The sequence below is a fragment of the Chroicocephalus ridibundus genome, chromosome 13 (assembly GCF_963924245.1).
Source record: "Chroicocephalus ridibundus chromosome 13, bChrRid1.1, whole genome shotgun sequence".
Lineage (NCBI taxonomy): Eukaryota > Metazoa > Chordata > Aves > Charadriiformes > Laridae > Chroicocephalus > Chroicocephalus ridibundus.
In genome coordinates this window covers 13,314,447-13,340,994 of record NC_086296.1, presented here as the reverse complement: position 1 = coordinate 13,340,994, position 26,548 = coordinate 13,314,447, and the positions used below count along the sequence as shown (strand labels likewise).

The 26,548-nt window shown below is 57.3% G+C and overlaps 1 protein-coding gene across 1 annotated transcript in view; it reads left to right on the top strand.

Annotated features, from left to right (window-relative positions):
* RBM19 (RNA binding motif protein 19) overlaps nucleotides 1-13,675 on the top strand; it is a 74,924-nt gene extending 61,249 nt beyond the window's left edge. The window contains exons 24-25 of the mRNA XM_063351323.1: nucleotides 2,959-3,071; nucleotides 13,313-13,675. Coding sequence (XP_063207393.1) covers nucleotides 2,959-3,050 — 92 coding nt within the window. The 3' untranslated portion in view covers nucleotides 3,051-3,071; nucleotides 13,313-13,675. The remainder of the gene's footprint in view (nucleotides 1-2,958; nucleotides 3,072-13,312) is intronic.
* Nucleotides 13,676-26,548: the final 12,873 nt, after the last annotated feature.

Here is a 26,548-nt window from a genome sequence, read left to right as displayed (position 1 = left end):
TTCTTCCCTCGCTTGCCCGGCACGGGGCGACGGTTGCCGGCGCGGCTCCATCTCGGCAAGCCTCGCTGGGGGAAGATGGGCGAGCGAGGCGGCGATACCCTCGGCGTGCGCGCGCTCCCTCTCTCCCGGGAGCTTGCAGTCCGTGCAGGGAAGGCACTTGCTCCCAATCCAGCTAAATTACTATTGACTTGTGTTCTCTGCGCTTCACAAACATTGCACTCAGCCGTCGCCAGCGGGGCGGGCGGTATCCTGCCAGGGCTAACTTGGGAAGCCAGCTGTGCCGGGCCGGTTTTTTTCTGCTCTTTCCCATCGATCAAAGAATTAAATTGACAGATGGGGAATTCTGCGCGAGACGCGGGAAGGGGAAGGAATGACTTGTGGGTTGGGGTTTTTTTTTGTGGGTTTTTTATGGGAAGGATGGGGTGGGAAGAGGGGATGCGGATGGTGAGGAGTGGGTGAATGAGAGAGGGATGCGTGGGGAGGGGCGTCTGGCTTGTATTTTGGTTGTGAGAGCGTTTCTGGTGAGAGCCCCGGTCTCGGCAGAGGGCTGCGGGTGGGTGGAAAGCAGCAGAGCCCCTCTGGTTATTTACAGGTCGTAGAATCATAGAATTGCTTAGGTTGGAAAGGACCTTTCCGATCGCGTAGTCCAGCCAGCAGCCAGCTGTTTGCTGGAAGCACAGGGTGCGCAGGGGAAAGCGTTCTCCGCTCTGGACCCGATCCTCGTGCCCTCCCCGGCGGTGTGGGAAGGGTCTTCCCCGTCCCCATCACCTTTCCCAGGTTGCTTCTCCGTTGGCCGCAGACCCCAAAGCTGCTCCTTTTACCTCTCGGCTGCGTTACAGCCCCCCCTCAGCGCTCGCCCTCACTTCCCAGCCTTTTGGGCTCTCCTTTTTTCTCCATTCTTCTTTTTCTTTTTTTTTTCTTTTTTTTTCTTTTCTTTTTTTTTTTTTTTTTTTTTTTTATTTTTAGAGAGCATCTGTAACTAATGCAAACACATGCCGTAGCCGGAGAGTAAAACCCTGCAGGATTAGCGTGGCATCCGCAACCCTGCCACGTTCTAATCCCGTGGTAATCCCCCTCTCGGCCCACCCCCACCGGCTTTGGCTATTGTTTAAAGGAAGCAAATGGGATCGTTAGCGGGCAAACCTTAACCAGCTTGGAGCGGCAGAACGGAAGTCGAACCAATTCCCTTCCCCACCCTCCTGGGGGGGGTTTCCTCCCTTTTTCTCCTTGTTAGGAGGATGGGGGGATGCTCCCGGTGCTCCCTGGCGGTGCTGTGGCCGAGCCGGTGAATCCGGAGCACACGGTGGGGGCCGTTTGCCCTGCCAGCCCCCTGCCCCACGCCACGGCGGGTCCCCTGGGTGCACCGGGCTGCTGAGGGATGCTCCCTTAGCACCCAGCATCCCGCAACCCCCATCGTCGCCTCCGTGCGAGCTCTCCGCATGGGGCAAGTCGGGGTCTGGTGGGGAAGGGGTGGCGGGGGGGGGACAAATTCTGCCCTGCTATGGATTTGGGTGCTGAGACCACGTTTGATGCCATTTCCGAGCCCCAAGGGCGATGCTGGCCAGGGGAGCGGGAGCCAGGAGGGAGAACCACCGGATTGGCACCTTCCTCCAGGATGGAGGAATGATTGAACTGGGACGAACCGCTGGAGGGTCCTGGGGGGGGTCACCTCGAGGTGCCCCTCGACTCCCCCCAAGCTTGGCAGGGTGGGCGCCGGGAGGGGAGTGGGGGCCACCGTCACCCCCGTCCCCCTGCCCGTCCCCACAGCCTCCATCAGGGAGGGAGGCGGGTTCTGGCGCTCTGTCAAGGAATTAATTGAAAAATAAAATCATTAGATGGGAACTCCAGAAATGCAAAATTGTTGGGAGTTGGGGGGAGGCGGGGGGAGGGGGGGGGGGGATGTGAGCTTTTGTCAGGTTAATTTCTTCTGTATTGATGTTTTGTGACATTTACTTGTTGTTTATCTCCCGCAGCAGCTGTAATACTAAAAGAAAATGCACAGCTTGTTCCATTTATTTATTTTACACCTTTTCTTTAGTCCTATGGTATGTTTGTTTGTTTGAGAAACCCAGCGAGGCTTTTGATGTCTGAAAGCAGGATTTAAACAGCTGTTCTCCATGTGCTGCGAGCGAGCGAGAGCCGCTGGCTGGGGAGCGAGCAGGGGGAGAGGGGGCTGCGCCGCCGCTCCTGCCGAGAGGCCACTTCTTGCCCGGCGGAGAGGAGCCAGCACCGACATCGGCCTTGGCACGGGGACCAAATGGCTTTGTCCCCCCCGGCGCCGATGCGGGGTCGGGATGCTCGCTCGGGTGCCGGCAGTCCCCGGGGGTTTCTCGCCCTCCCGCAGGCTGTCGCATCCACGGGGAGGGATGCGTGCGCGGTGCAGTGCCCCACGGCAGTTTCGGGAGCGAGATGATGCCCCGGGGGTCACAGGACAGCGCTGTCAGTGTGGGGCGGGAGAAGCAAAGCAGGGACATCCCTGCCCCATCTCTTGCCTTCACCCATTGCCGGCCGAGGTGGGCGATGCATGCTGGACTGCAGGGCCGGGCATCTTACATCTCAGCAAGGGTGTTGGTGGGTCTGTGTCCTGCCAAAGGCCACCTTCAACCAAGGCTGGTGTCTAGGTTGGTCTTGCGACCACTCTTGGACAGGGGATGGGTGAATTGGGGTCAACCGGTAGGGTCAACATCACCAATGAGCCTATTTGTACACTGGGGCTGTTTGCTCCCAGCAGAGCCTGGGAACCAAAGCGTGGGCGGTAGGTGAGGAGTCCCACCTCCAGCCATGGTGCCCTGGCCGGTGAGGAGTAAATGCTAGTCGGGGGGCTTTACCCGGGAGGGGGGCGAGGCAGGCTGGAGGTAGCAGGAGATGAGCTGGAGGAGATCATGCCTGGGCCCGGGTTGTAATCTCTGCTTTTCTTCTGCTCCCGCATCTCCTTCGCTACCACCCGGATCTGGACAGACTCCCCAAAGAAGAGAAAACGATCGGAGGTTTTGAATGAAATCCTGGAGCACCTGGAAGAGGAGGAGAGCAACAAAGACGAGGCCATCTAGCAGCTGCCTGGCATCGGCGAGGTGGGTACCGGGGCCTTGGCGGGGCACGGCTGGCCCTGAAGGTCAACATGCCTCGGGCTGACGCAGGGTCGGCAGTGCCAGGAGGAGGAGAAGGTGGTCTCAGCACCCGAGCCAGGGGTCCCACCCGCTGCCTCCCCCTGTCACCCCACAGGCTCTTAGCCGTGATTTCGGGGGTTACAGCCCAGATTTGAGCTCAGTTTAGGCCCCGCATTGAAGCGAGTGCGTGCGCTGCTTGTCTTTCCCGTGCGCTCCCCAGCGGGTTTGCTTTCCTACGAGGGAATCCGGCAGAGTTGCTGTTGCAGCAGAAATGGCTGTCGAGTCGCGAATCGGCCCTCGCTCTGGTTGGGGGAGAACAGATGGGCTGCCAAAATAAAAAAAAAAAAGCAAAAAAAAAAAAGCGTCTGTTTGGAGACCAACCTGCAGCTGCCACCACAAAACAGATAGTTTGGCAAAGGCAGGGAAAACTGCCCGCGCCCCCCAGTCTCCACAGCTTCGCTCCCTCCCTGGTCACCACGCACCCCAGGGTCTAGTTTGTGCCATTTCATGTTCTGGCTGGCGTGGCTTCTCCTCGGCGGGTGTCGTCTGGGAGTAGCATCTCTCGAGGCTGGAGAGCGTGGGATGGCAGAGGTTGGCAGGAGGGAGCCAGGAATAAATAGCTCCCTGCGGTCAAACCACCGTGCAGTTCAGCCAGCCCCCCCACCTCCTTTTGAGACCGCCCAGCAAACCCTGCGTGGCTTCAAGAGGGGTGAGACAGGCTCGTGGATCTCCTTTGCCTGTGTTTGTGGTCACGGTGAAAACCTCGGATTGCCGGTAGGAAATCTGTTCTCCAGCCACAGCATCTGGAGAAGTGTTATAAAAACACCAGGGGGGCTCCCAGGTCCCTTTGAACTGCTGTCTGCCCCGCTTTTCCATCCGCGGAGGGACTCAGCGCCCACCGCCCCAGTGACAAAATCCCATCCTGTGCTGAGAAACTCCTGCAGGGACAAGAGTGACAAGCGCGTTGCGGCCACACGCGGCCCGCGGGGAGGTGCCTCGGGGCGCTGGGTTGACGAATCCTTCGTGCTGGGGAGAAAGTCCCTGCCACGCTTTCTCCAGCACGGCTCAACACCTCCCAGGGGAAGGATTTTGACACGTTCTGGCTCTCGTTTTTACAGCCACAGAAATGATGCCAGTTCCTAAGTCTCTTCCAAGTGTCCCCTGGTTTTTGGGGTGCTGCTGGGGCTTTATATGTCCCGAAGCGGTGTTGAGCTGAGCATGCCGGGGAGAAGCTGGGGCTGTCCTCCGTGCATCGGCACTGGGAGAAGCCGGGGCTGTCCTTTGTGTATTGGCACCGGGAGGAGCCGGGGCCGTCCTCTGTGTGTCGGTACCAGGAGAAGCCAGGGATGTTCTCCATGTATTGGCATAGGGAGAAGCCGGGGCTGTCCTCTCTGTATTGGCACTGGGACAAGCTGGGGCTGTGCTCCGTGTATCAGCACCGGGAGAAGCCGGGGCTGTGCTCCGTGTATCGGCACCGGGAGAAGCCGGGGCTGTCCTCTCTGTATTGGCACTGGGACAAGCTGGGGCTGTGCTCCGTGTATCGGCACCGGGAGAAGCCGGGGCTGTGCTCCGTGTACCGGCACCAGGAAGCCACCCTGCATTCACTGCCGGGTGTTTGTGTGCGCGATGCACATTACTGCCGGAGAGGCTGTTTTCCTCTCGGCAATACCTACCTATTGCTGCAAGGCGGTACGCAATACACCTAGCAGTGGGATGCTCATAACCTTACTTATTACCGGACTTTTGTTCAACCCACGACACCGCTGGCTGCCTGAATAGCGAACGCATCTGGGTCTGGAGCGGACCAATAACCCTGCTAATACATCTGCCTTCCCTGGCCGCTGCAAGAGCCGGGCACTAGCACAGCGCCGGGGCCCTCCTGATGAAAGGGAAGGTGCTTACATGACCGCAGGAATAATCCGAGTTGGGTTAAATAACTGCCTGCTTCATGCAGTGCGTCTGCAGTAAGTGCCGGGGCCTCGAGATAACATTTGTTCCCTTGGAGCGGCTCTGATTTAAGGATGCCTCGAGGTGGACGTGCTGTTAACACCTTCTCCAGCAGCTAGCCCGAGGATGGAGCTGGGGAGGGATGGAGTGGGAAAGGAATGGAGCTGGGGAGGGATGGAGGTGGGGAGGGAGGGAGGTGGGAGGGACGGAGCTGGGGAGGGATAGAGGCGAGGAGGGATGGAGCTGGGGATGGAGATGGGGAGGGATGGAGTTGCTGGAGGGACGGAGCTGGGGAGGGATAGAGGTGAGGAGGGATGGAGCTGGGGAGGGTTGGAGCTGAGGACAGATGGAGCTGTTGGGGGGCTACAGCTGGGGAGGGACAGAGCTGGGGAGGGATGGAGCTGTTGGAGGGACAGAGCTGGGGAGGGATAGAGGTGAGGAGGGATGGAGCTGGCAAGGGATGGAGGTGGGGAGGGTTGGAGCTGAGGGCAGATGGAGCTGTTGGAGGGATGGAGGTGGGGAGGGATAGAGGTGAGGGGAGATGGAGCTGGGGATGGAGGTGGGGAGGGATGGAGCTGTTGGAGGGATGGAGGTGGGAATCTGGGGAGGGGTGGAGCAGCACAGGAGGCGCAGGACAGACAGCAAAGAGCCCAGGCAAGCCCAGCATTTTTGGATGCATCCTGTCCCAGCACCTCTGCAGACCTCCTCCCTGAAACTGGTCCTCTCCGTGGGGCCCTGGATTCAACACCGGCAGCTCCCCGGCTCTTTGTGTGGACCCCCGGAGGAGGCTGAGCTCAGTGACAGAGCTGTAACACCCCAAGCTGGTCCCCCAAACCATGCTGCAGCTCAAAAGCCCTTCCACTGCCTCCAAGCATCCACCTTGCCCTGCAGCAGGCAGGCGTTTGTGTGTGATTGACCAATGGGTAAACTGAGGCACAGGTGTCGGAGCGGCGCTGTCAAAGGGGGTGTCACCGCGTCACCCGAAATGGTGACAAGCCTTTTTTTCTCCCTTTTTTTGCTCAGCGTTGACGAGTGGCGTTCCCGTCCCCGCTCCCTCTGCGGCTCCCCACTGCCTTGGCCATCTGTGCCAGCATGGCGCTGGGAGCGGGGGGGGCAGCGGCAGTGGGACCCATGGGTGGTGCTGGGGTGGCTTCGCGCCGATGAGGAGGGGGTCACCATGGGGAAACGGGGCTTTAGCATCCCGGGGGTGCAGCCGATGGCCGGCAGAGAGGGCGGAGGATCCGGGAAGGGTCCCTTCCAGGCACGTGGATCACCCCAGCCCGCACACGATTTCAGCGAAGCTTTGCAGCGTTGCAGGTTGGGGTTGGATTTTGGATTTTTCCTGGGTTTTTTGTGGTTTTTTTTCCCGGTGGTGTTTTTTTTTTCCCCCTCTCTCCCTTCATTGTCTTTTGTGGCGGGGCAGGTTTCTTGCTGAGTGTCTCTGAGGTCTGCAGCGGCGACGAAAAGGATTAGCGCAAGCAGAGCATGTAGGCTTTAGAGAACAGAGCCGAGTTTGGTTTCAACATCTAATTCAATTTGTTCTGCCGAGATTGAAATATGAAATGGTTGCCAGTCAAACGTTCAAAGGCGGGGAGGAGGGAGGAAAGAAGAGAGGGAGCCTTCTCAAATTTAAATTTTAATGAAAATTAATTTAACCCTTTGATATGTTTTAAAACACGTTATTTCCCGGTCTGGAAACAGCCTAGAAAACATTCATGAGGGTTTTGTTGGGGTTTTTTGTTTTTTTTTTTTTTCTTTTCCATACCTTCAAACATAATGAAGATTTTCTTTTTCCCTTAATGATACTTATCTTGTTGAGCAGTTTGACATTGGTTAATTTTTCAGGCAATTTGGTATCGAGGAAATCTGTTTGATGTGCGCAGGGGGGGCGGGCGGGGGGGGTGGGTGCTGTGTATGTGTATACAGATAGATATAGATATATATATATGCCCGTACATTAATTACGAAAGTGCTGATCGTGGCTCTGGAGAACAGTTTGAGTTAATTCCCCCTCCGCAAGCAAGAGGCTCCGCTCCTTTGTTACGTATTGAGAATCCCCCACATCGCACCCCTAAAATCAGTGAGTTTAACGGGAATTTTCTGAAAACGAGCGTATACCTGCTAATTACCCTGAATTAAAATGAATGCCTAAGTAGGTCTGCAGCAAATTCATCGCTCCCCACTGCCTTTTTTTTTTTTTTTTTTTTTTTGCCCCCAGTTCTGAAACAATCCTAATGATAAAATAATGCAAACTCTCTTAACCGTCCGCGCCGTTAAAGCTGGGAAATATCCTCCCCCCGGTCCTTAACCCCGGCGCATCCTTCTGCAGCCGAAAACCTTTGCAATACGCCGCTTTTATGAGTGATAAGAGTTTCTTTTCTCCATAACGATTATTCAGAAAGGCAGTATCTATAACCAGCGATCGCACCCTAATTGTTGTAATTGGGCTGTGAGGAGCTGTGAGCCCTGGCCCCCCCCCTGCCCTGTTTTGCTGGCTCTTGGCACTGCGAGGCCGGTGTCACCGTGCATGTCGGTCACCCCCGGGCTGCCCGGCGCTCCCTGGGGAGATCGGGGGTGCTTTTGGGGTGGGATGCTCGCCTGCTGTGGGTCTCCTTTTTGGGGTGGGTGCATCGTATCCAGGCTGTGATGGTGGCGGAGGGGACGAGCAGCCCCCTCCAAAGCCTCTGCCCGGCTCGTCACTCATCGCTCTGCGGGCGAGAGCGGGAGATCACAACCGTTTTCGGGGCTGCGCGGGTGATTTCGAGCTTCGGGGAGTCTCCGGGCTCGCGCGAGGCGCGTGGTCACGCCAGCAGAGAACTGGAACTGCTGGGTTTCGCTCAGTCCCCTCTTCTGCACGGTCCCCGTGGGGTCTGCGGCCCCCAGGTTGAAGCCTGCTGCCCCGACGGCTGGGTTTTTGCCAGGTGGCGATGGCTTCGCGCGGGGCGAGACCCCGTCGAGCTGAGCGGGAGCTGTGACGGCTGCGGCTTGTCCCCAGGCACCCGCCGGATCCCCCTCCCCGGGGCCGGCTCTGGAATTGGATTAGGATATTATTCAAATGCAGCCTTTTTACTGAATTAGAGGGTTAACGGGTTTTAATGTAAAACTAGCTTTATTTTATTGCTGCCTGTTGCCAGAGGCCTGTGTGGGCTGTTATCTACTTAAGGGGAGAGCGGGCAAGTCACCGCGGAGAGAATGTCCCAGGGCGCTGTGATCCCTCTGCTTCCAGGGCTGGGTGTTTTCCCCAAGCGGTGCTTCCCACTGCTCTCGGACCTCTTTGATTGCTCAAAGTCACTCATCGCCTTCGGAAAACTCTTGTCGACGATCTGTGTTGGTTTTCTCGCTGTCCCATGGGAGGAGGCAGGGGATTCGGCGCGGGCAGGTCCCATCCCGCTCTTCTTTTTTCCCAGGCTTGAACTGCTGCCGCTTACAACGGGTCCCCGTCCCTCTGCTCAGCCGCAGGGTGGTTTCCTTTTCATCACTTTTCCTGCGGCTTTGGATCACGAATTGCAGCTCGTTTAGTCCCATCTTGCCTTTGCAAAGTCTTCCTCCCAGGTGTGCCCAGGAGAGCTTCCTCCCACGGAGCGGGGCTCTGGGAAGCGCTTCCTGTCTCTTCGCAGCAAACACCGTGGACGCCGTTCCCCAGACATCCCCACTGGAGATGCCGTTCCCCACACATCCCCACCGGGGATGTCTTTCCCTGCGGGAAGAGCTCCCATCCCCCTGGTGTCGTCTTTTGCTGCTTTTCCAGCCCAGCTGCCGGCTCCAGGCAGGAGCTGGGGGATCTCAAGCCATTCTTTCCACCTTTCAGCCATCCCCTTCTCCCTGGCAGCTCTCCCAGCGTTGCTTGGCTGCTCGCAGAGGCACTAAGTGCGGCGTCTGTGCCGGCCTGAAGTTGTCTTCCTGAGCAAGGAAACACGCAGGAAGGGTTTGGGCTTGAAAAAACCCAGTGCTTGGGTTGCCACTCCCTTGAGATGGAAGAGGCAGCGTGCTGGCGGAGCGATGTTCTCCACCAAAATCCTTCCTCGCTGCCTCCATTCCCCCATTTGCAGAGCACGGTGCAGACCTACAGGTGGAAGCAGCTGCGTGCCGTGCCCATTCCCGCATCCCTGCTGGCAGCATCCCAGCTCCCTGCCGGGCGTGCAGGTGTGCTGCAAACTCCTCTTTTAGCCAGCAGTCGGGGCTTGCTTTTCTTCAGCTCCTAAATTCTCTCCCTTCCTCCTTCCACCGGCCCTTTGCAATTGCAAATGCCGTTTGCTTCTCCCCTGCCGGAGGATTAGCCAAGGGACGCTCCTGCGGCTGCCCCATCGTGTCCCCACGGGGCACGGAAACCTCTTTCACCTTCCCTGCAGCCAGCACTCAAATACTCTGCCCGTGTCTAAGGGATCAGACCAGTTGCCGCTGGGTAACCAATTGCCGCGGATCAGCCGGGCTCAGCCCCAGCCAAGGTGGCTCCCAGTCGCTGGACCCCATCATGGAAGGTGACAGCAGCAAACTGGCATCGCCCCGGGCTGTGGCCACCTGTGGGGTGGGATGGTGGCTGGAGATTTGCTCGGGATTTGGGGGGATGAGCTTCTCCTTAATATTGTGGTGTGTCTGGACCTTACCCTGGGTCGCACCGTCACCAGTGTTTGGCACCACCACCTTCCTCCTTGCACCACCGCCTTCCTCCTTGCACCACCGCCTTCCTCCTTGCACCACCACCTTTCTCCTTCCACCACCACTTTCTTCGTTCCACCACCACCTTCCAGCTCCTACCGCCATCTTCCAGCTTCCACCACCACCTTTCTCCTTCCACCACCACCTTTCTCCTTCCACCACCACTTTCTTCGTTCCACCACCACCTTCCACCACCACCTTCCACCACCACCTTCCAGCTCCTACCGCCATCTTCCAGCTTCCACCACCACCTTCCTCCTTCCACTACCACCTTTCTCCTTACATCGCCACCTTCCAGCTTCCGCCAACACCTTCCTCCTTCCACCACCACCTTCCTTCTTCCACCACCACCTTCCACCACTACCTTCCACTTTCCACCACTACTTTCCTCCTTCCATCACCACCTTCCAGCTTCCACCACCACCTTCCTCCTTCCACCACCACCTTCCAGCTTCCACCACCACCTTCCTGGCCAGGAAGTCGAACAGGAGAGCGAGGAGGCAGCTTTCCTTTCCCTGGAGCGCGGCTGCCTGTGACTGAGACGCGCTGCCTCCAGTTTTCCCTAAATATATGCATTGGAGAGGGAGAGAAATCGCATGGCAGGGCTTGAGATTTCAGACTTAGCCATTCATGAATAATAATCAGGCTCAGTAATTCACAGTAAATGGGTATCCAAATTGGCTAATAAGGGAGGCTTTCACCCCAAACTGGAGCTAGGAGGAGAGGCAGAGAGAATATCGACAGACGTTGGCTGGAGCGGCTGTGCGCACGGTGTGACCTGAATCGGTGAAAATAGGGAAAGCGATGCCAGCGCGAGAGCGGGGAAACCGGAGAGCGGCGACGGGGGAGGACCCCGGAGAAGGGACGGCGTCCTGGTGGCGGCCAGGCCAGGACCTGCAGGAGCACGGATCCACAGCCCGTAATTAGTACCATGTAATTAGGCTCAGCTCTCTCTTCCAGCCCCGGGACCGTGCTGGGCTGATGGGCGTCAGCATTCCAGGTCCGTGCATCCTGCCAGCGCCCCTGCCCCGCAGCCCACGTGGATGGGACGGTCCGGAGCCGGTGTCACCATGTCCCCACACGTGATGTCCCCAGCCCGGGGCTTAGCAAAGCTGCTGGGACAGCGATTGCTGCCCCATGGGCACCTTCTGCTCATGGGAAACAGCTCCCGAGTGCCCGACGCCGGACGGAGCAGAAGCGATGGATCCTCGCAGAGTCCTTCCCTGCCGCAGATCAGCTGCCGCTTCCCCACAAATGCTCCTCCAGCAGCATCTTAAGATGATGTTCGATAGAGTTAAGATAAAGAAGGAAAAAAAAAAAAATGGCAAAGCACCTCTGCAGATCCCGGTCTGTGATTGGAGCTATTTAAATAGGCAGAATAGAAGCTGAGCGTGCGGCTGATGAGGAGCTGAAGGAAGGAAGCCCCTCCGAGGGCCGGCTGTTGCCAGGCGGTGTTTTGCAGCCGCTAAATGACTTTTTAAATTGAGGAGAAACCTGCAGCCACTTTTACAGTCCCCTCAGCTCCCTTATATAGGGCAGCGCAACGGCTGGAGAGCACCACGCCGCCGCTTGGCTGAGTTACCAGCTATTACGGTCCCGCCGTCCTACAGCAAGGAATTGCCATGGATTCCAAATCAACTGCAGCAACTCTGGCCAAAGGCGATTTTCCTCCTGCCCTTCTTCGCCTCCCCCTTCCCCGCGCCGCTGGATTGAGGACACTCGCAAAATTTAGTGCTGGGTGGCACGGAGCGAAAAAACCTTTTGGGTTAGTTGTGTTCCCCCCACTTCCCCCACCCCCGTGACTTCACTTATTTAAGCGCGTCGGAAAGTGGTTTCAGGGTGCGCAGGGTGTTTTTCTCTGGGGTGTGATGGATGCTCTCGATACCCCAGCACCGCAGAGTGGCCGGATTCCACCCCCTCACCCCCCGCCACCGCCGTGTCCCTCCATCCCTTCCCTACAGCTTAAACCATCCCTTACGGCCCCAAAACCGGAGGTGGGATTTAGCAGGTGTAATGAGGATGGCTTTATAAGCCACGAGGGATGGAGAGAAAATCATGCTCCTGCCTCTCCTGCGCTTGGTGACCTAAAATCTTTTTGGATTTGAGCATAGCCCGTGCTGGCAGCCGCCATCCCGCGGATACTGGTGGGGCTGGGGAAGCGCACGGGTGCCGCCCTCCAGCCGGTCCGAAGGTTTTCTCCTTCGTCGGCCTGGAAATCACACCACAAAATGCGAAATAAAGCTTCATCCGAAGCGCCACCCGAGATTTCCATCCCGGCCATACGCCACATCTGCGGGCAGCCATCCCCGTGGGGCCGAACCCGGCTTTCGCGGGGTCCACCCTGCCCCGAGAAAAACATTTTACCTTCTTTTCTCCCCCAGGCTCTGGGGTGGGTGTGCGGGACCCTCCCCTTCCATCCGCTCCACTGGCACGGCCACCCCCTCGGCTGTCCCCGTCACCGCCCGGGGCTGGGAGCATCCCGACAGTGTCCAAATTAACCCAGGTTATTTCGACAGAGCCGGGGCAGGCAGAGACAACTGGTGGGATGATGCCGGCAGCTCCGAAGGCTCTGTCACACCTGATGGGGGGGGCAGAAACAGGCAGATCGCAGGCGGGAGCTGGTTTATTTTCCTTTGCAGCCGAACCCAGTGCATCAGCCTGGGCTGAGAAAGCCCTGGGAAACGGGAGGACAGACTGTCCCAGGAGCAATTTGAAGCGCGGCAGAAGTGATGCAGGGCTGCGGAGGGCTCGCTCCAGGGGGGGACACTGCTCTCACCGTCCTACCCACCTCCCCCGGCAGGATAAACCGGACAGGCACGTCGCCCCGGGCACCCTGCAAAACCAGGGCGGGTGTTCCTCCCACCTGAAATTGGGGGTGAAAAATGAAAACTGGGAAGTTTTTAATTTTTATTTTTTTTTAATTTAAAAAAAAAGAAAAAAAAACCAAACCCACCCCACTCCGTGTTTCAGCCGCTGTTGCAGGAGCCCCCTGCGCCGGGCAGTGAGCGCGGCTGCGGGAGGGGGGCGGCGGGGGCGACGGACTTCGTTAGGATTCAGCCCTTAGATCTCTCCTTTCTCTCTGATGGCTGAGTGTGATTGACACTTACAAATTACCCAGCCAAAAGTGTCGAGTCTTTGACCCCTGAGTAACATCTTTGGCAAGCCTGAGATTTGCCAGCATTTTGTCATCTAATTACTACAAATCCCTTGAAAATTCACTGGCTGGTGAATTTTTAATGCGGGACAATTTCAATGTGATGCATCGCCCAGATGGGCACGCGCGCGTGCTCCTTCCCTCTCCCCTCGCCGCCGCCTCTCCTTCCCTTTCTTCTCCTCTTCCTCGCCTTCCTTTACTCCTCTTCCTCCCCCCATCCCGTTTCTTACCTCCCTCCTGCCTGCCTGCGTCCGTATTCATGGGAATCACCCCGGCATCGCATCCCTCCCCGGGCTCTTCATCCCGCTGGAGGAACCGGCCGTGCTTGGGATGGAGCCGGGTACTTTGTGTGTCCCCCCCCACGAGCCCGGCAGCAGCCTCCTCGAGACCCCCTCGCTGGCAGGGAGCTGCTACGTGGCATTAATTATTTTTTTTTCCATCTTCTCAGGTCTCTCGCTGATGGCTGGAGAGGGAGACGCCTCGGCTGGGGACTTGGTAGCCAGCACACTTGTTGCCAGCGGAGTCCACTCGTCCCGTGAACCCGAGGGATGATTCAAGCCGTATGTCCAGGTCTCGGTATTCCCAGCTTTTTAAGACCTAGAATTGGGAGCGGGAGGAATAGTCCTGCCCGAGGATCTCCTCTTAAATCCGGGCAGGGATGGGATTCCCCTTCATCTCAGAAACCGCCCAACCTGGTGGCACAGAAACTCGGGGAGACGGACAATTCCCCCGCCGGCCCCAGGGACTCCGGCAGAACCTGCTCTCAGTGTCTGAATTAAATGGTAATTTCTGTACATTAAAAAAAAAAAAAAAAAAACCACGCGGATGTTTGAAGAGTTTTCCAAACTGAGCCGCATCTCAGGTTTTGTTTGGATTTGTTTGTTTAACACCTATTCGCCACAGCTAGGGAGTTATTTTGGTCCGATAGGGAGATAAGCATATTTTAGGAGGGAGGCCTGGGGTTTGCTGCGTTCGGCTTTGTGCCTGTGTCATTTCTGTCCCCGCTCTCAGGCAATCGCCTCCTGTCTCTCCCTTCCCGGCTTTCAAAGGGAAAGAGGCTTTGCTTTTCAACCAGGGTACCGCTTTACATATGTACGCAGCTGATAAAGTATTTTCACTTCGCCCCTTTCCCCTCTGGGAATCGCTGTCTTACGGCAAAACTGTTTTGTCTGACAAGGGCTGCAACAGATTACACGTGTTGGCTGCAAACACAGGGCCTTTTTTTTTTTTTTCTTCCTTTTTTTTTTTCTTTTTGCGAACCGCATACCTTTAAAAAAAAAAAATAAGTAAATCTCCATCTCTGCTCTGCCATGGCGAGCTCTGCCTTTGGCCTCGTCTTCCCAGGAGCGGCCCCACGCTCAGATCCGCTTGTGGCATCAGACCTCCCGGGGCGATGCATCTCTCCGGGTTGTGTGTCCGGTTCAGTTTTTCTCACCTGAGCTTAATTTGACCCTGAATCCATAAAAATCCTGGGGCTGAGCGCTTCGGTTGGTCCGGCCTGGGGTTTCGGCTGCAGTTTTGGGGTGGGGTTTCTTGGGACCCCTCGGCATCAGCATCCCCGGAGATCAGTGGGACTCGGAGGAGCGATGTCCTCCTGCTGCTGAGGACCAAGTGCCGGGTTTCATGCTGGCAGGAGACCGTGTGTGATGGACTTGGTGGCTCAGGGACATGCAGGACACCCCATTCCAACCCAAACGTGGGCCGTAGATTCCTCCCGTCTCATCTAAGCGGGAGCTAGCGGGGAAAGGCGCAGGCTTTGCTTTTCACACAGGTCGTTCAGGCATTAAAAGGAAAACCTTGAACTCCTCGGCTGGCTCTAGGAGGAGAGGGGCAGAGCCAGGAAACCCCTGCCCAGGAAGGGCATCTGTCCCCTGGCTCCATCCAGAAATGTCCCTTGTTCTCCCAGCAGGAAGGCGGCACTTGCACCCAGAGGGGAAGGGCTTGGAGAAGGTGATTTTAGGCACCACGGATCAAAGAAACATCAGGATTCACTGGTGTTTCCCTCTTCAAAAGCTGCTCACCAGGGCTGAGATGTGCCCGGGTTTCAGGGGGAGAAAAATGAGGACCCTGCAGTGTCTTGGAGGGGGCACCCGGAGCCGGGGGTGCCTGAGGGTGCCAGGGAGGAGAGGAGATGTTCTGCCTGGGCACCCAGGGAGGGGTGCAGCCCCTGTGCTCATCGCTAACCAGTCTTGGCAGTGCCTTGCGTGCCTTAAAGGGAAAACGCAAGATGTTTAACGATGTGTGTGAAGAATTAAGGTACGTCACTGTAGGTGGAAGGCAGCTCAGGAGAAAGCTGTCCTCCAGGAGGGATGTTGGCTGGAGGTTGACGTCTGAGATGGGCAACGCAGCCTGGATGCCATGGAGAAGCGTGAAAGCTGAGTGCGTGAAGTTAAGACTTCAGTTTGTCTCCAAACAAAGGGAAACCAGAAGCCCGTCCTTTTGCCCCAGGTTTCGTGTGTCGCAGAGGACCCCGAGTCACACCAGGGTGTCTGTAGGGGACCCACAGGGCCAGTAGCTCTCCCCGTGCCACCGCCAATGGGCGCTAGTCCTGCCTGCTCTGGTGACCCCAACATTGAGTAGACTTTGGACCTGGGCACCATCCACGGGCTGTGTCACCACTGGGGATGCTGAGCTGCAGTTGCCTCATGTGTTGGTGGTCTCGCCGACTAACCCGAGGGGTTTTCACTGCGGTGTCTGGGGGAGAAGGTCCCACCAGCAGCACAGTCCGACTCCAGACTGAGGAGCCTGTCCTTCTGGGCACCTTGTGGATGGGCGTTTTCATGCCTGAGGATACCCAGGAGCGATGTGAAGCCTCACCTGCTCTTTTGCAAGTCAGTGCTCTCATTTTTTCCCCCCATCTCTGGATCTTCGCTCATGAAATCCCATCGAAGCAACAGGTCCAGGGAATACTTTGCTTCCCCCGAGTTGTTTGTGGAGATAATTAACTGTGTGCTCTCTCGGCTGAAACCTGCCATGCCTGCACTGAGTGAAGGGATCGACGGGGGATGGATGGAGGAGAACCACAAGTGGAAAATACACAGAAGGAACCAGCTGAGAGCGACCCAGAGCGACCCTCGCCCAGGCTGGGACGAGCCACCAACCTGGCGTGTCTCTTCTCCTGCTCTGTGATACTCCCTCACCCCAAGGCCGTTCGGTTTTGGGGACATCCTTTTTGTTCCCGGTGCCTTTTCCAGCTTCTCTGTGCCCTGGTCAAGCCGGGGACAGATGCTGCATCCTCCCTTGCAGGTGCGGGCACAGCTCTGGTTTATACCATGATATAGCGACGATCCCGCTGGGTCCTTTTCCCAGTCTTCCCATCTTTTCCCAGTAATTTCTGATCTTCAAGCCTCCTGTTATTTTGCCCAGCTCTTGTTTTTTCAAGAGCCAAGTTTGGTGCCCTGGAGGTGCTCCCGGCAGTCATGGGGGACACGATGGGTGATGGTGATGGTCCGGGCAGGGCCACCTGCCCCCTGACATCTCCCCAGGGTCTTCCGAGGCCTGGAAACATCCCAGTGCCCACCGGCAGCCCATGGCACTCCATAAACCCCCTGCTCCGGTCGCACCGCGACGCCTGGGTAACTAAGAAGTAATTAGTGCCGCTTGCTACAGCGAGTAAAACCCAAATGTCACAGAACAGCAAAGCTATTAAGACCTAGTTTTACTGCACCTTTGCAGCCGAAGTCTCTGTGTGCGCACTGAAATTTGGGGGGATGAATCCAGCCCCGGAGCACTTGGGCGAAGTCCCTTCCCCTGGCTGTGCTGCCGACCTGGCAGGTCGTTCCCTGCTCCCTGCCTCAGTTTCCCCTCCATCCCCTCTGTAAGGTACCCGCCGTGCCCTCCATGGGGAAACCCACCTAGTTGTGTGGATGGGAGAGGGCAGATCCCACCCGGGGCGGGTACAAGGCAGGGTGTCCCCCGCTGGGGTGGGTAAGGACGTCTCAGCAGCCGGGGAAAAACCTTCTGCTCCGATTTAGATCTCAAAAATCAGATGAGCCGAAGGGCTGGCCCTCTCTGGGTACCCACCTGGCTGCTCCCAAACCTCTGCCTTGATGCCACAGCCAGCTTTTTGGGGAGCAGGCAGGGGAGCAGGCAGCTTGGCCGGGTGCAGGCAGGGCGACAGGTCCCGCTGCAGGACCACCACACACCAGCCCGCTTCCCATCCCCGCACCGAGCAGGAGAGGGAGAGCGCCGGAGAAAGCGGGAGGGAAAGGACATGTCAAATCAATCATATTTAAACAAAAGCCTCTTCGGCCCAAGGGCCCTTTTAAAAGCTGCTTATTTAATTAAAAGTCCCATTTTCCATATTTATGGCCCTTATTCAGTTAAATATTAACCGCCTGGGCCAGGGCTGGTTTATTCTTTGGGAAGAGGCAGTGTTGGGAGGTTCATTAGGGGTTTATCAGGCAGCCGAGGCGCCCGGCAGATGGATGGATGGATGGATGGATGGAGGATGGATGGATGGATGGATGGATGGATGGATGGATGGATGGATGGAGGATGGATGCGGGATGGTGCACGGGGGCTCGCACTGGTACCCAGGGACCGCAGGGACGGCACGACCATTGGCCCAGCTCTTCGGGCTGTCACCTTCCAGCAGGCTGCAGGGAAATGGGGTTAAAAATAGGGGAATTGGGACTGTTGGGACGGCGTGAGAGATGGGCAGGCGCTGCACGCGCCGTCACATCAGCTCCTGTAGGAAACAGCCTGAAACCCAACCACCAGGCACTGCTTATCCCGCCCCCAGCGCCCCTAAGTTGTGGCGGAATAATCATAAAGACACCTCAGTTTTGCCCTAGTGATTGCACCATCGCTGGCTCCTGGCCAAACCCTTCTCAGGGCTGTGGAGAGAGGGCTGTTTTCCCCCCAGGATCAAATTCCCAGCAGCTCAGTGGGCAATCCTTGCTGGCGTGTGACAGCCACGGCTGTGCTGGACCCAGCTCGGGTGGGTTTTGACAGCTCAGAGTTGTGCAAGGCCTCACTGAAGGTTCATCAGCCAACCATGGTGTTGATGCAGCAGCCTTTGGGGGCTGGGGACAAGGACCTCTGCAGGGGTGGAGGTGGACCTAGACACAGCTTGGAGGAGGGCCAAAGCAGCACATCTGGCTGCAATGAGTTGGCAATGCCTTCAGAAGATGTGGGAACGAGCAGAACCTGAAGCTTATATAGGTTTCTCTCGAGGAGAGATGCTCTTCCTGGGGTTGAGTTGGGTTGTTGGTCCTCCAAGGAGAAGCAGCATGTCTTGGCCATCATAGCAGCAAGAAGAGCAAGCAGTGTGATGACCATGATGAGGAGAAGGTGCTGAGCTGGGCACAGATGGGGTCTTTATGCCCATGAGGCTGAGGGCTGTGTGTGTAGGTGGTGGCTATGATCTAGCTTATGCTGGATGCACGGGTGCCTGTGCTCTTTTTCCGGTGTTGGTTCTCCTTTCCTGCTGGTGGTCATGTTACCTGGCTGCGTTGGATAAGCGCTTGCCTCAATGGGGCTGTGACCTTAGTGAAAACTGATGATTTGATGATGTCTGTCTGCTTCAAACTGCTCCCCCTTGGTCCTGTGCAGGGGGCATGGTGGGTCTGCCTTGCTTGGGTGGTTTGTAGATCATTATCAAGTGGCTCTTGTGTGTCATTTCACAAGGCGGTAGTGAACAAGAGACCTGGGCTCCATAGCTTTGCTGGAAGCAGGGCTGGTTGGGAGAACTTGGCCACGTGGCTGTGGATCTGGAGCTGGCTCAGGAGCACAACTCACAGGCCAGACTAAATGGAGAGGTGGGGGAGCTGGAAGGTACCTTAGGCCAGAAGTTTCTCCATGTGAAGGTGCTCTTCCTCTGTGTGCTGCTTGTTGTCCTCCGACAGACCCGTGGGCAGCTCTCGCAGCACAGGGCAATGGCTTTGAAGTGCCACCGTCAAGGTGAGCCTCTCCAAGGGGAACACCATGGATTAGAGGAGCAGCCACCCTCCAGAAGGTGTCCCTGGGCCTGGGTGGGCCTCAGTGCTCACCCCTGCCATGGGGCAGGCTGTGGAGCCCTGCCAGGAGAAGCCGCAGTGTCCTCCTGCGGGGCAGGATCCTGCAGAACAACCTGCTTTAGATGTGCTGGGAGATGCCCCTGGGAGGGAGGGTCCCTTGCAAAGACCTCAGGAATGTGGGGCTCACCTGGGCGGGCGCGGGAGCTTGCTCCGAGCTCTGTGTCCTCCCTTGGCCCCCTTTTTTTTTTTCTTTTTGGAAGCTCCGTACAGCCCCATGGCACCCTGGCATGCCGGGTACCACGATGTCAAGGCAGAGGATGATGTGGGGGGGAGGACAATGGGAGCATCTTCCCCTCCACCCCAGCGTGGTCAGCACAAACCAACCAACCCCTTCTTCTTCTTCTTCTTCTTCTTCTTCTTCTTCTTCTTCTTCTTCTCCATCAAAATTAACACGACGCCAGCCCAGGCGGCAGAGCCCAAAGGAGACCCCACGGTGGGAGGGTGGTGCTGGTGGTGCGAGGAATGAAACGGAGCCGGCCATTTCCTCCGGGGAGTGGGGCGGTGAGGAGAGGAGGTGTGTGGCGGGGGGGAACGGGACGGCTGGTGTGGAGCGGGGGGGTGGCAGGAGAGGGAGAGACACCGGGTTATCAGAGAAGTGTGAAGACAATAATGCAATCTGACATTTCTGAAATGAGACCCCCCGGTTGCCCTGGCAACGGCTCACGTGGGACCAGCTCCCGGGAGACGGCTCCGAGATGTGCTATAAATGATGTTTGATTAGAATTTAAATCATTTAGGCGGAGAGAAGATAGGCCTTTTGTCAGCGCGGGGACCCGCGGGGGTCAGCCACCCAGCAGCTGCCTGGGCGCGCCTCGGCCCTGGGGCGGCGCGGGGACCGGGGCCAGGGGTGGCCCGGGGGGGTGGGGGGTGTGATTGCCCCTGCCCTCTCCTCCGCCGGGGGGTGGGTGCCGACCTCGCCAGCCAGGCGAAGCGGGAGCTGGAGGCCAAAGCGAACGCAACCAGGAGAGGAAGACGCTGCGCCCCAGCCCTGGGAAGGGAGCCGGCGTCTCGGCGGCGACAGCATCACCTGGGGTCTGGGGGTTCTGCCCAGCTGGTGCAAAGGCACCGAGATCCTCCCGTGGCTTCCACCAGCTGAGAACCTGGCCCTTGGCTTTTTCGGCAGTGGCAAATGTGCGCTGTAATTAAGATAATAACACTTCAGGAACCTCCCTAAAAGTTTCCTTAAGGAGCAGGGAATGAAGCATCTTATTGCCTCCAAGTGGAGTGCTCATCCCAGGAATCTCTCCTTCAGGGACAGGTCCAGGTTCTCCCCACCACCTACAGACCATGGCCCAGGTAGGCTCTCCAGCATCCAGCCCTGTGCAGAGGAGCTCTTTGGGGCAGGAGTCGTGCTGGACATCTGTACACCGGGGATTTCTTGCTCTTTCCAGCTCCTTGATGGGTGCAGTGAAGTTCCTCTTTGCTGTACAAAGTCTTCCTCGGGATGAAATATTTAGCCTGGGTCCAGGAGCTTGGAGGATTTCACGCATGGAGCAGAGATTGAGGCTGGGTCGGCAACCGTGATTTATGTTCCTGTCATGCCGAAACTGCAGTTACTGGGTTTATTGAACGAGGTCTCCAGGTGGCGGCAATGAAATGCAGGAAAGTCCCAACTCGGGTGCAGGGTCTTAGCGTTGCAGCTATCTCCTCATGCAGAGGGGTTGTGGGTCACTCCGGTTCTTGGCCACTGAGGACACCACTCAAATCAGCCCAGTCTTGCTCATCCAGTTCAGTTAGAAGATGACTTAGAAGGATCTGGACCACCTTCTGAGGTCTCGTGAGTGGTGTGCGGAGATGGCCACCATCAAAACCAGGAGGCAACCCTGGCCATGGGAAGGCTGGCTCCCTGGAGAAGGCTCCCGTGCTGCCTTGCTCTCATTATCTACCCACAGAGGTGGCTCGGTTGCGTGGGGTGGGGACTCCTTGAATGACAGTTGCGAGGTCAAGTGCTGTAGACTGAGAGAGGCTGCGAAATGCCCCATCAGCCGAGCGTGGGAGCTCCATCACCCTGAGCCTGGGCCAGGTGCTTCCCCAGCTCACCTCAGAGAGGGATCCAATATCGACTCCCTCCACCGAGCATCCTGCTGTCAAGTCAGTTGGAGGAGCCCTTTATTTTCTTTAATATTAAAAACACCTGAGACCGGGTAAAGAAGAAAAGCTCCTGATTTCCCAGTCGGTGGGAGAACGGTGTTAAACGCAAACCAGCAACTGGGCACGGACTTCCTTCTCAGAAAACTGTGAAATTGCTTGCTCTTTAATGCCGTGGTTTAGGTTCAATGAATCTTTAGAGCTTGCTTTTCAACTTCCTGAAAATGCCATCTGATCCTGAAATTAGAGCTAAACTAATAAGTCTCAACAAATATTAACCTAATGAATTTAGCTTCTTTCTGTTTGTGGACCAGCAAGGAGGGAATTGCAATGTTCTCATACGTATTAATTATTTGAATGTATTCAACAAACCTTTCCTGACTGCTTTACGCGTGTGGCTCCGTAATGAATATTCGAACTCCCAAGTTTTCGTTCTTCGTTGTGATCGCCCTCTCAATTGAACCACAGTTGCCCATCGATTTGGGTGAAGAACTGAACCGAGGGGAGTGCCGGGTCTTGCGTGCAAGCTCTGAGTTCTGGTGGGAGGCTTTCCATCTTCTGATGGTCTTCCATGGCAGGTGGCCTCTCTGAAGGTCCTCAGGGTTGGAAGAGACGCGCTGCAGAGTGAATCAGGTCTCGGATCTGCGGGTTCCTTGGTGGTGTCAGCCGAGGTGAGGGATGCACAAGGTGGCTGGAAGATGCTCTTTGGTGCCGCTGGGTGGTTTTGGTGGCCCTCACTGTGACTGTAAAATCACTTATGAACATCTGCAGGGCCTCCAGCAAGGTCTGTGGCATGAGCTGTTGGGTTTGGTGGCTTAATTGGTAAATATTATAGTCAGAGCGGTGGTGAGGTATTCCTTAAATGAGCAGCACAGCTTTCATCTGGGCGGTGGAGTGTTTGGGCTGTTCCCCAAACTACATGGGCAAGCTGGGAGCTTTGCCAGCAGCAAAACTGCTGGTCCTGTGCTTGTGTACAGCTACGGAGACGGCGTAACTGGGGGGGTTGGACCAGGACCATAAGAAACCAGGTCAGCTGGAGTCTTCCCCCTCTCATAGCTCTGCCTCCGCAAATGAAATGGGGCTTGGAAGCTAGAAATTCCCTGGGCAAGATCCCTGTTGCTTCCCTGAGTACCCGTGGGGCAGAGCAGTGCCGTTCCTCGCTGGGGAGGAGCGTTATTTTAATTAATAGGTGCTTTGCTCCACTTCGGAGCATCTTCTGGGAGGGAGCCTGGGGCGGGGGGGGCGGGGGGGGGGGGATCATCGAATCATAGAATCGTAGAACGGTTTGGGTTGGAAGGGACCTTAAAGATCACCTAGTTCCAACCCCCTGCCCTGGGCAGGGCCACCTCCCACCAGCCCAGGTTGCTCCAAGCCCCGTCCAACCTGGCCTTGAACCCCTCCAGGGATGGGGCAGCCACAGCTTCTCTGGGCAACCTGGGCCAGGGGCTCCCACCCTCACGGCAAAGGTGGCAGCAGAGCTCTGGCAGGAGGGCTGGAGAGCTGGCACCAAGGGGCTGTTGGGGCTGGATTTTCATCTTCCAGCCCATCCTTTGGGATTTGTGCCCCTGCTCAGGGAGAGGGGCTGGTCTGGCTTTGCCAGGGGGTGATGCTGGGGTGCGCGTAGGCAGGAGGGATTTTGGGTCTCTTCAGTCTGGAAAAAAGACGTCTGAGGGGTGACCTTATCAACGCTTATAAATACTTAAAGGGTGGGTGTCAGGACGATGGGGCCAGGCTCTTTTCAGTGGTGCCCGGGGACAGGACAAGAGGCAATGGGCACAAACTGGAACATAGGAAGTTCCACCTAAACATGAGGAGGAACTTCTTTACCCTGAGGGTGGCAGAGCACTGGAACAGGCTGCCCAGAGAGGTGGTGGAGTCTCCAACTCTGGAGACATTCAAAACCCACCTGGACGTGTTCCTGTGTAACCTGCTCTAGGTGACCCTGCTCTGGCAGGGGGGTTGGACTAGATGATCTCCAGAGGTCCCTTCCAACCCTATGATTCTATGATTCTATGATTCTAGGAGGTGCTGCGCGGGGCCGGCCCTGGGCCCCAGCTGCGGAGCTGGCAGTGAGACCCCTTTAATTGGCACAGGCTGGAAGTGCGAACCCGTCGCAGGAACGGGCTTGTTGGCGGCAGGTCCGCGCCCGCCGTGCCCCATGGGAAGGTGTCCCGCAGCTCTGCGTCACCCCGTGCGCGCTGGGTGGGAGCCCCTGTAGGTCTCCAAACCCAACGGTGGAGGTGGCCAGCAGAAAAGTCAATGTTCTGGGGCGCGGGAGCCCGGTGCTTGGCCTTCACTCGCGGGGGCTTTGGCAGGCTGGTCTGAGCATGCTGAAACTGGAGGCTGGAGAAATGTGTTGCTTTTTAAATTAGCGCTGCATTGATTGGGTTTGCGACGGGGTAGCTCTGCCTGGCAGCGGGCTCCCGGCTGGCTGGCTGTCCGTCCTCCTCCATCGCCCGGGTTGGAGATGCGCAGGGCTCTGGAGTGGGCTTTGCTGATGGCCAGCCTCAGGACGCTTGTGGGGCCTGGGGATGCTCAAGGCGGGGGTGTTTTAAGAGGGATTGGGTGCAAAACGGGGGTCCTGAGGCTCACTCTGCGGCCAGTGCCTCCATCCAGAGCAGGAGCATCGGGACAGGCAGGACAACCCGCCTCTGGTCTAAGTGCTTGAGGGTTTGGGTCCATGATGGTGGGAAGGGGATGCTCAGACCCTGCCTTTCTGCTGATGGGGACTGTCCTGGTGCGCTGCAGGCTCAGAAATGCCTCCTGCATCCCCGCTCCCCTGCCGTGGTGGGCCACGTGCTGCCCAGCGCTAGTTAAACAAGCCGGGCGCTCTCTCACCAGCAGCAGGACCAGGCACGAGGGCCCCAGGAGAGGAGATGACATGACCCTTCTCAGCAGCCTTGCAGCTCGGCGAAGGGTGCAGAGAACTCAAACCACCGCTGGGTCCCATTGCAAAGCCCCCCCGGATGCCCTCCTACAGCTGCAGTCTCCAGGCCACCTGCCCACTTTTGGAAGAAGTCCCTTTTGTCGCTGATATGCTTACCCTGCTGCCTCTCACCTGCGTCCCGAGCTGTTAGTGCTCAGCTGGCATGGTGGCACGGCAGTCTTAAATGCGCTGTACCCTGAAGTCCTCTGCCACCATGTCCTGGGCAGCTGCATGGAGTGCTGCGCGGAGAGTCCTCTGCGTGTGGACAAGGGTTGCCCATCCATCCTTCCGGAGGAACAATCTGACACTTAAAACTTGAGGTTCCCCTCAATGGCATTTGGGAACACCCTTCCTCTGCCCTCTCTCCGAATCAAACTGCTTGGCTGGGTAGTGAATAAGATCCCGCAGTGGATGCAGTGGCCAGCACAGGCCAGGGATGCTCCATGACACCGAGATGCTCTTCCGCACCCTCCATCTCCTGGAACTCCTCCTGCCTTGTGTAATCGAATCACGGGGTAGTTTGCTGGAGTGGAGCAGGGCTGTGCCCCCAGCCAAGGGACACAAGCCACGGTGTCTCCTGGCATGCACATCTGCTGCTCTCCATCCTACACAGAGGGCTGTGAAGCCTGCTGGGCGGGAGAGATGGGCACGGACAGGAGAGGGACCAACATGCACGTGGCCTCATGCCATGCTCTGCCCTGGGAGAGCGTCTCCAGGCTGCTTTAGACGGCTCCTCCTGCAGCAGCCAGCCTCCTTCGTGAAAATACTCAAAATGCAAGGTTTCTAGTCTAGCTTCCACCTCGTTTCCCTTGGAGACCTCATCTCGGGCCGTGGTGGCACATCACAAACCGCATGCCCAGGGCTTCTCTGCCTGAGGATGTGCTGGCTGGGAGCTCCCTGCAGAGACCCTTCTCATTCTCTCTACAGGACATGAGACCCCTCAGCAGGGGAAGGTGGGTGTCTCTTCACCAGCTCTCCCGTGTGCTGGTGGAGCCCAGGACATGCCCTGCTGTAGGGCATCCTGGATGGTGATGGGGAAAGGACTTCACCCTGTGTCCCCAAGGGATGGCGTGGCAAATGTGTCAGAAGGGCCTTTGGTAGCTGAAGACTAGATGAAGCTCTCAGTTGTGTTTTCCCCAAGTGAACTGTAGCCCAAAATGCAGCAATCTACCTGTGGGAACTCATGAAATCCTCCGGGGAAGGTGTCCTTCCCCGAAGGTCCCTGACGCTGGCCTTGCAAGCCACCAGCTCTCCCTGGGAACTTACCTTACAGAAACGGTGACTTTTAGATGGAGCTGGGTCAGAAGTGAATTAAACGACTTCTCCGATGGTTCCACCACCAAGCTTTGAGTCCCTTGACAAAAACGCAGAACTACTTTTTTTTTTTTTTTTTTTTTTTTTTTTTTTTGTTCTCTTGCAGCACGGGTGTCCCTGGGGTCCCCTGCGTCCTCCCGGGATGCTGGTCGCTGGCAGAGGGTTGAGGAGCAGGTTCCTGAGCTGAAGTGGGCCAAGGTAGCAAAGACAGGTACAGAATGGACATTAAACTAAATATATTGCGGGTTTGCTTAAAGACAAATGATTTTTGGCAAATATTAATGTTCTAGCAGGAGTGTCACAGCAGCCACTCCAGCACCCCTGGGAATATTTTATTTTTTTTATTTCCATTTAGGTCTTCAGTTTGATTTTTAAAACACCCACCCAGGTCTGGTGCATCCCTCCATGGGAAAGGCCGCTCGGGGCTGGGGACAAGGACAGGGAGAGGCAGCCCTTGTCACCTCCCTCTGCCCTGTGGCACCGGCTTATCCCCTCTTTCCTCGCCTGTAACGTGGGCGCGGAGGGGGAAAAACTGCTTTTGCAGCTCAGCTAATGCTTGAAGTGTCCATGAAGGCCGGTGCCGGCTGCGGAGAGGGCTTTTCCCAGGGGACAATAACCGTGTGGGGAACCGGAGAGGTCGGTGGCTTGGATTTTAACACAAACCTCTCGGCTTTGGGAAGGGGAGCTGGCGGGTGTGATGATCTGGCCTTAGGAAAATGTGATCTGTGGCAACATCTGACAGCTGGCAGTGGGATGATGCTGTTACACTGGCGGAGCTGCGGCGAGAAGGTGCAGCTTTCCCGGCTCTCTGGAAGTTTGTGCCTTGGGGAACGCTGGCCACTTGGATGCAGCAGGGCCAAATCCAGCACGAGCGCTGGGGAAAGGGCCCGGAGGGTTAGCAAAGCGACCCCGGGCTCGGTTTGCAGCGGGGGGAGCTGGCGTCTGCGGAGGAAGCAGCGTTGGAAGCTGACGGGGGGGTGTTGCAGGAGAGGGTTTGGTTGGTTATAACGCATGGTCCCGTGGGTGGGAAGTGGCTCCGCCATCCCGGAGCGCGCAAGCCACCGTGCAGGAGATGCGAGGTCCCAGCTCTGCTTCCAGGAAGGCTTTGATCAAGGAGAGCCGGGAGCCGACGTTGCCGGAGGCTGGCAGCATCGGCGTCTCCCCAGACCGTCCCCGCTCGGGCTGGCAAAGCGCCGGAGCCCGTGACCTCCTGCCAGGGCTTCGCTCCTTCTCGCCCGTGACGCCTCCGGCAGGAGGAACAGCCATCTTCCCCCTTTGTTCAGCTCCTCGCAGCCCTGGCTCCGGCGAGCGGCGGCGCAGAGATGACTGATGGCGG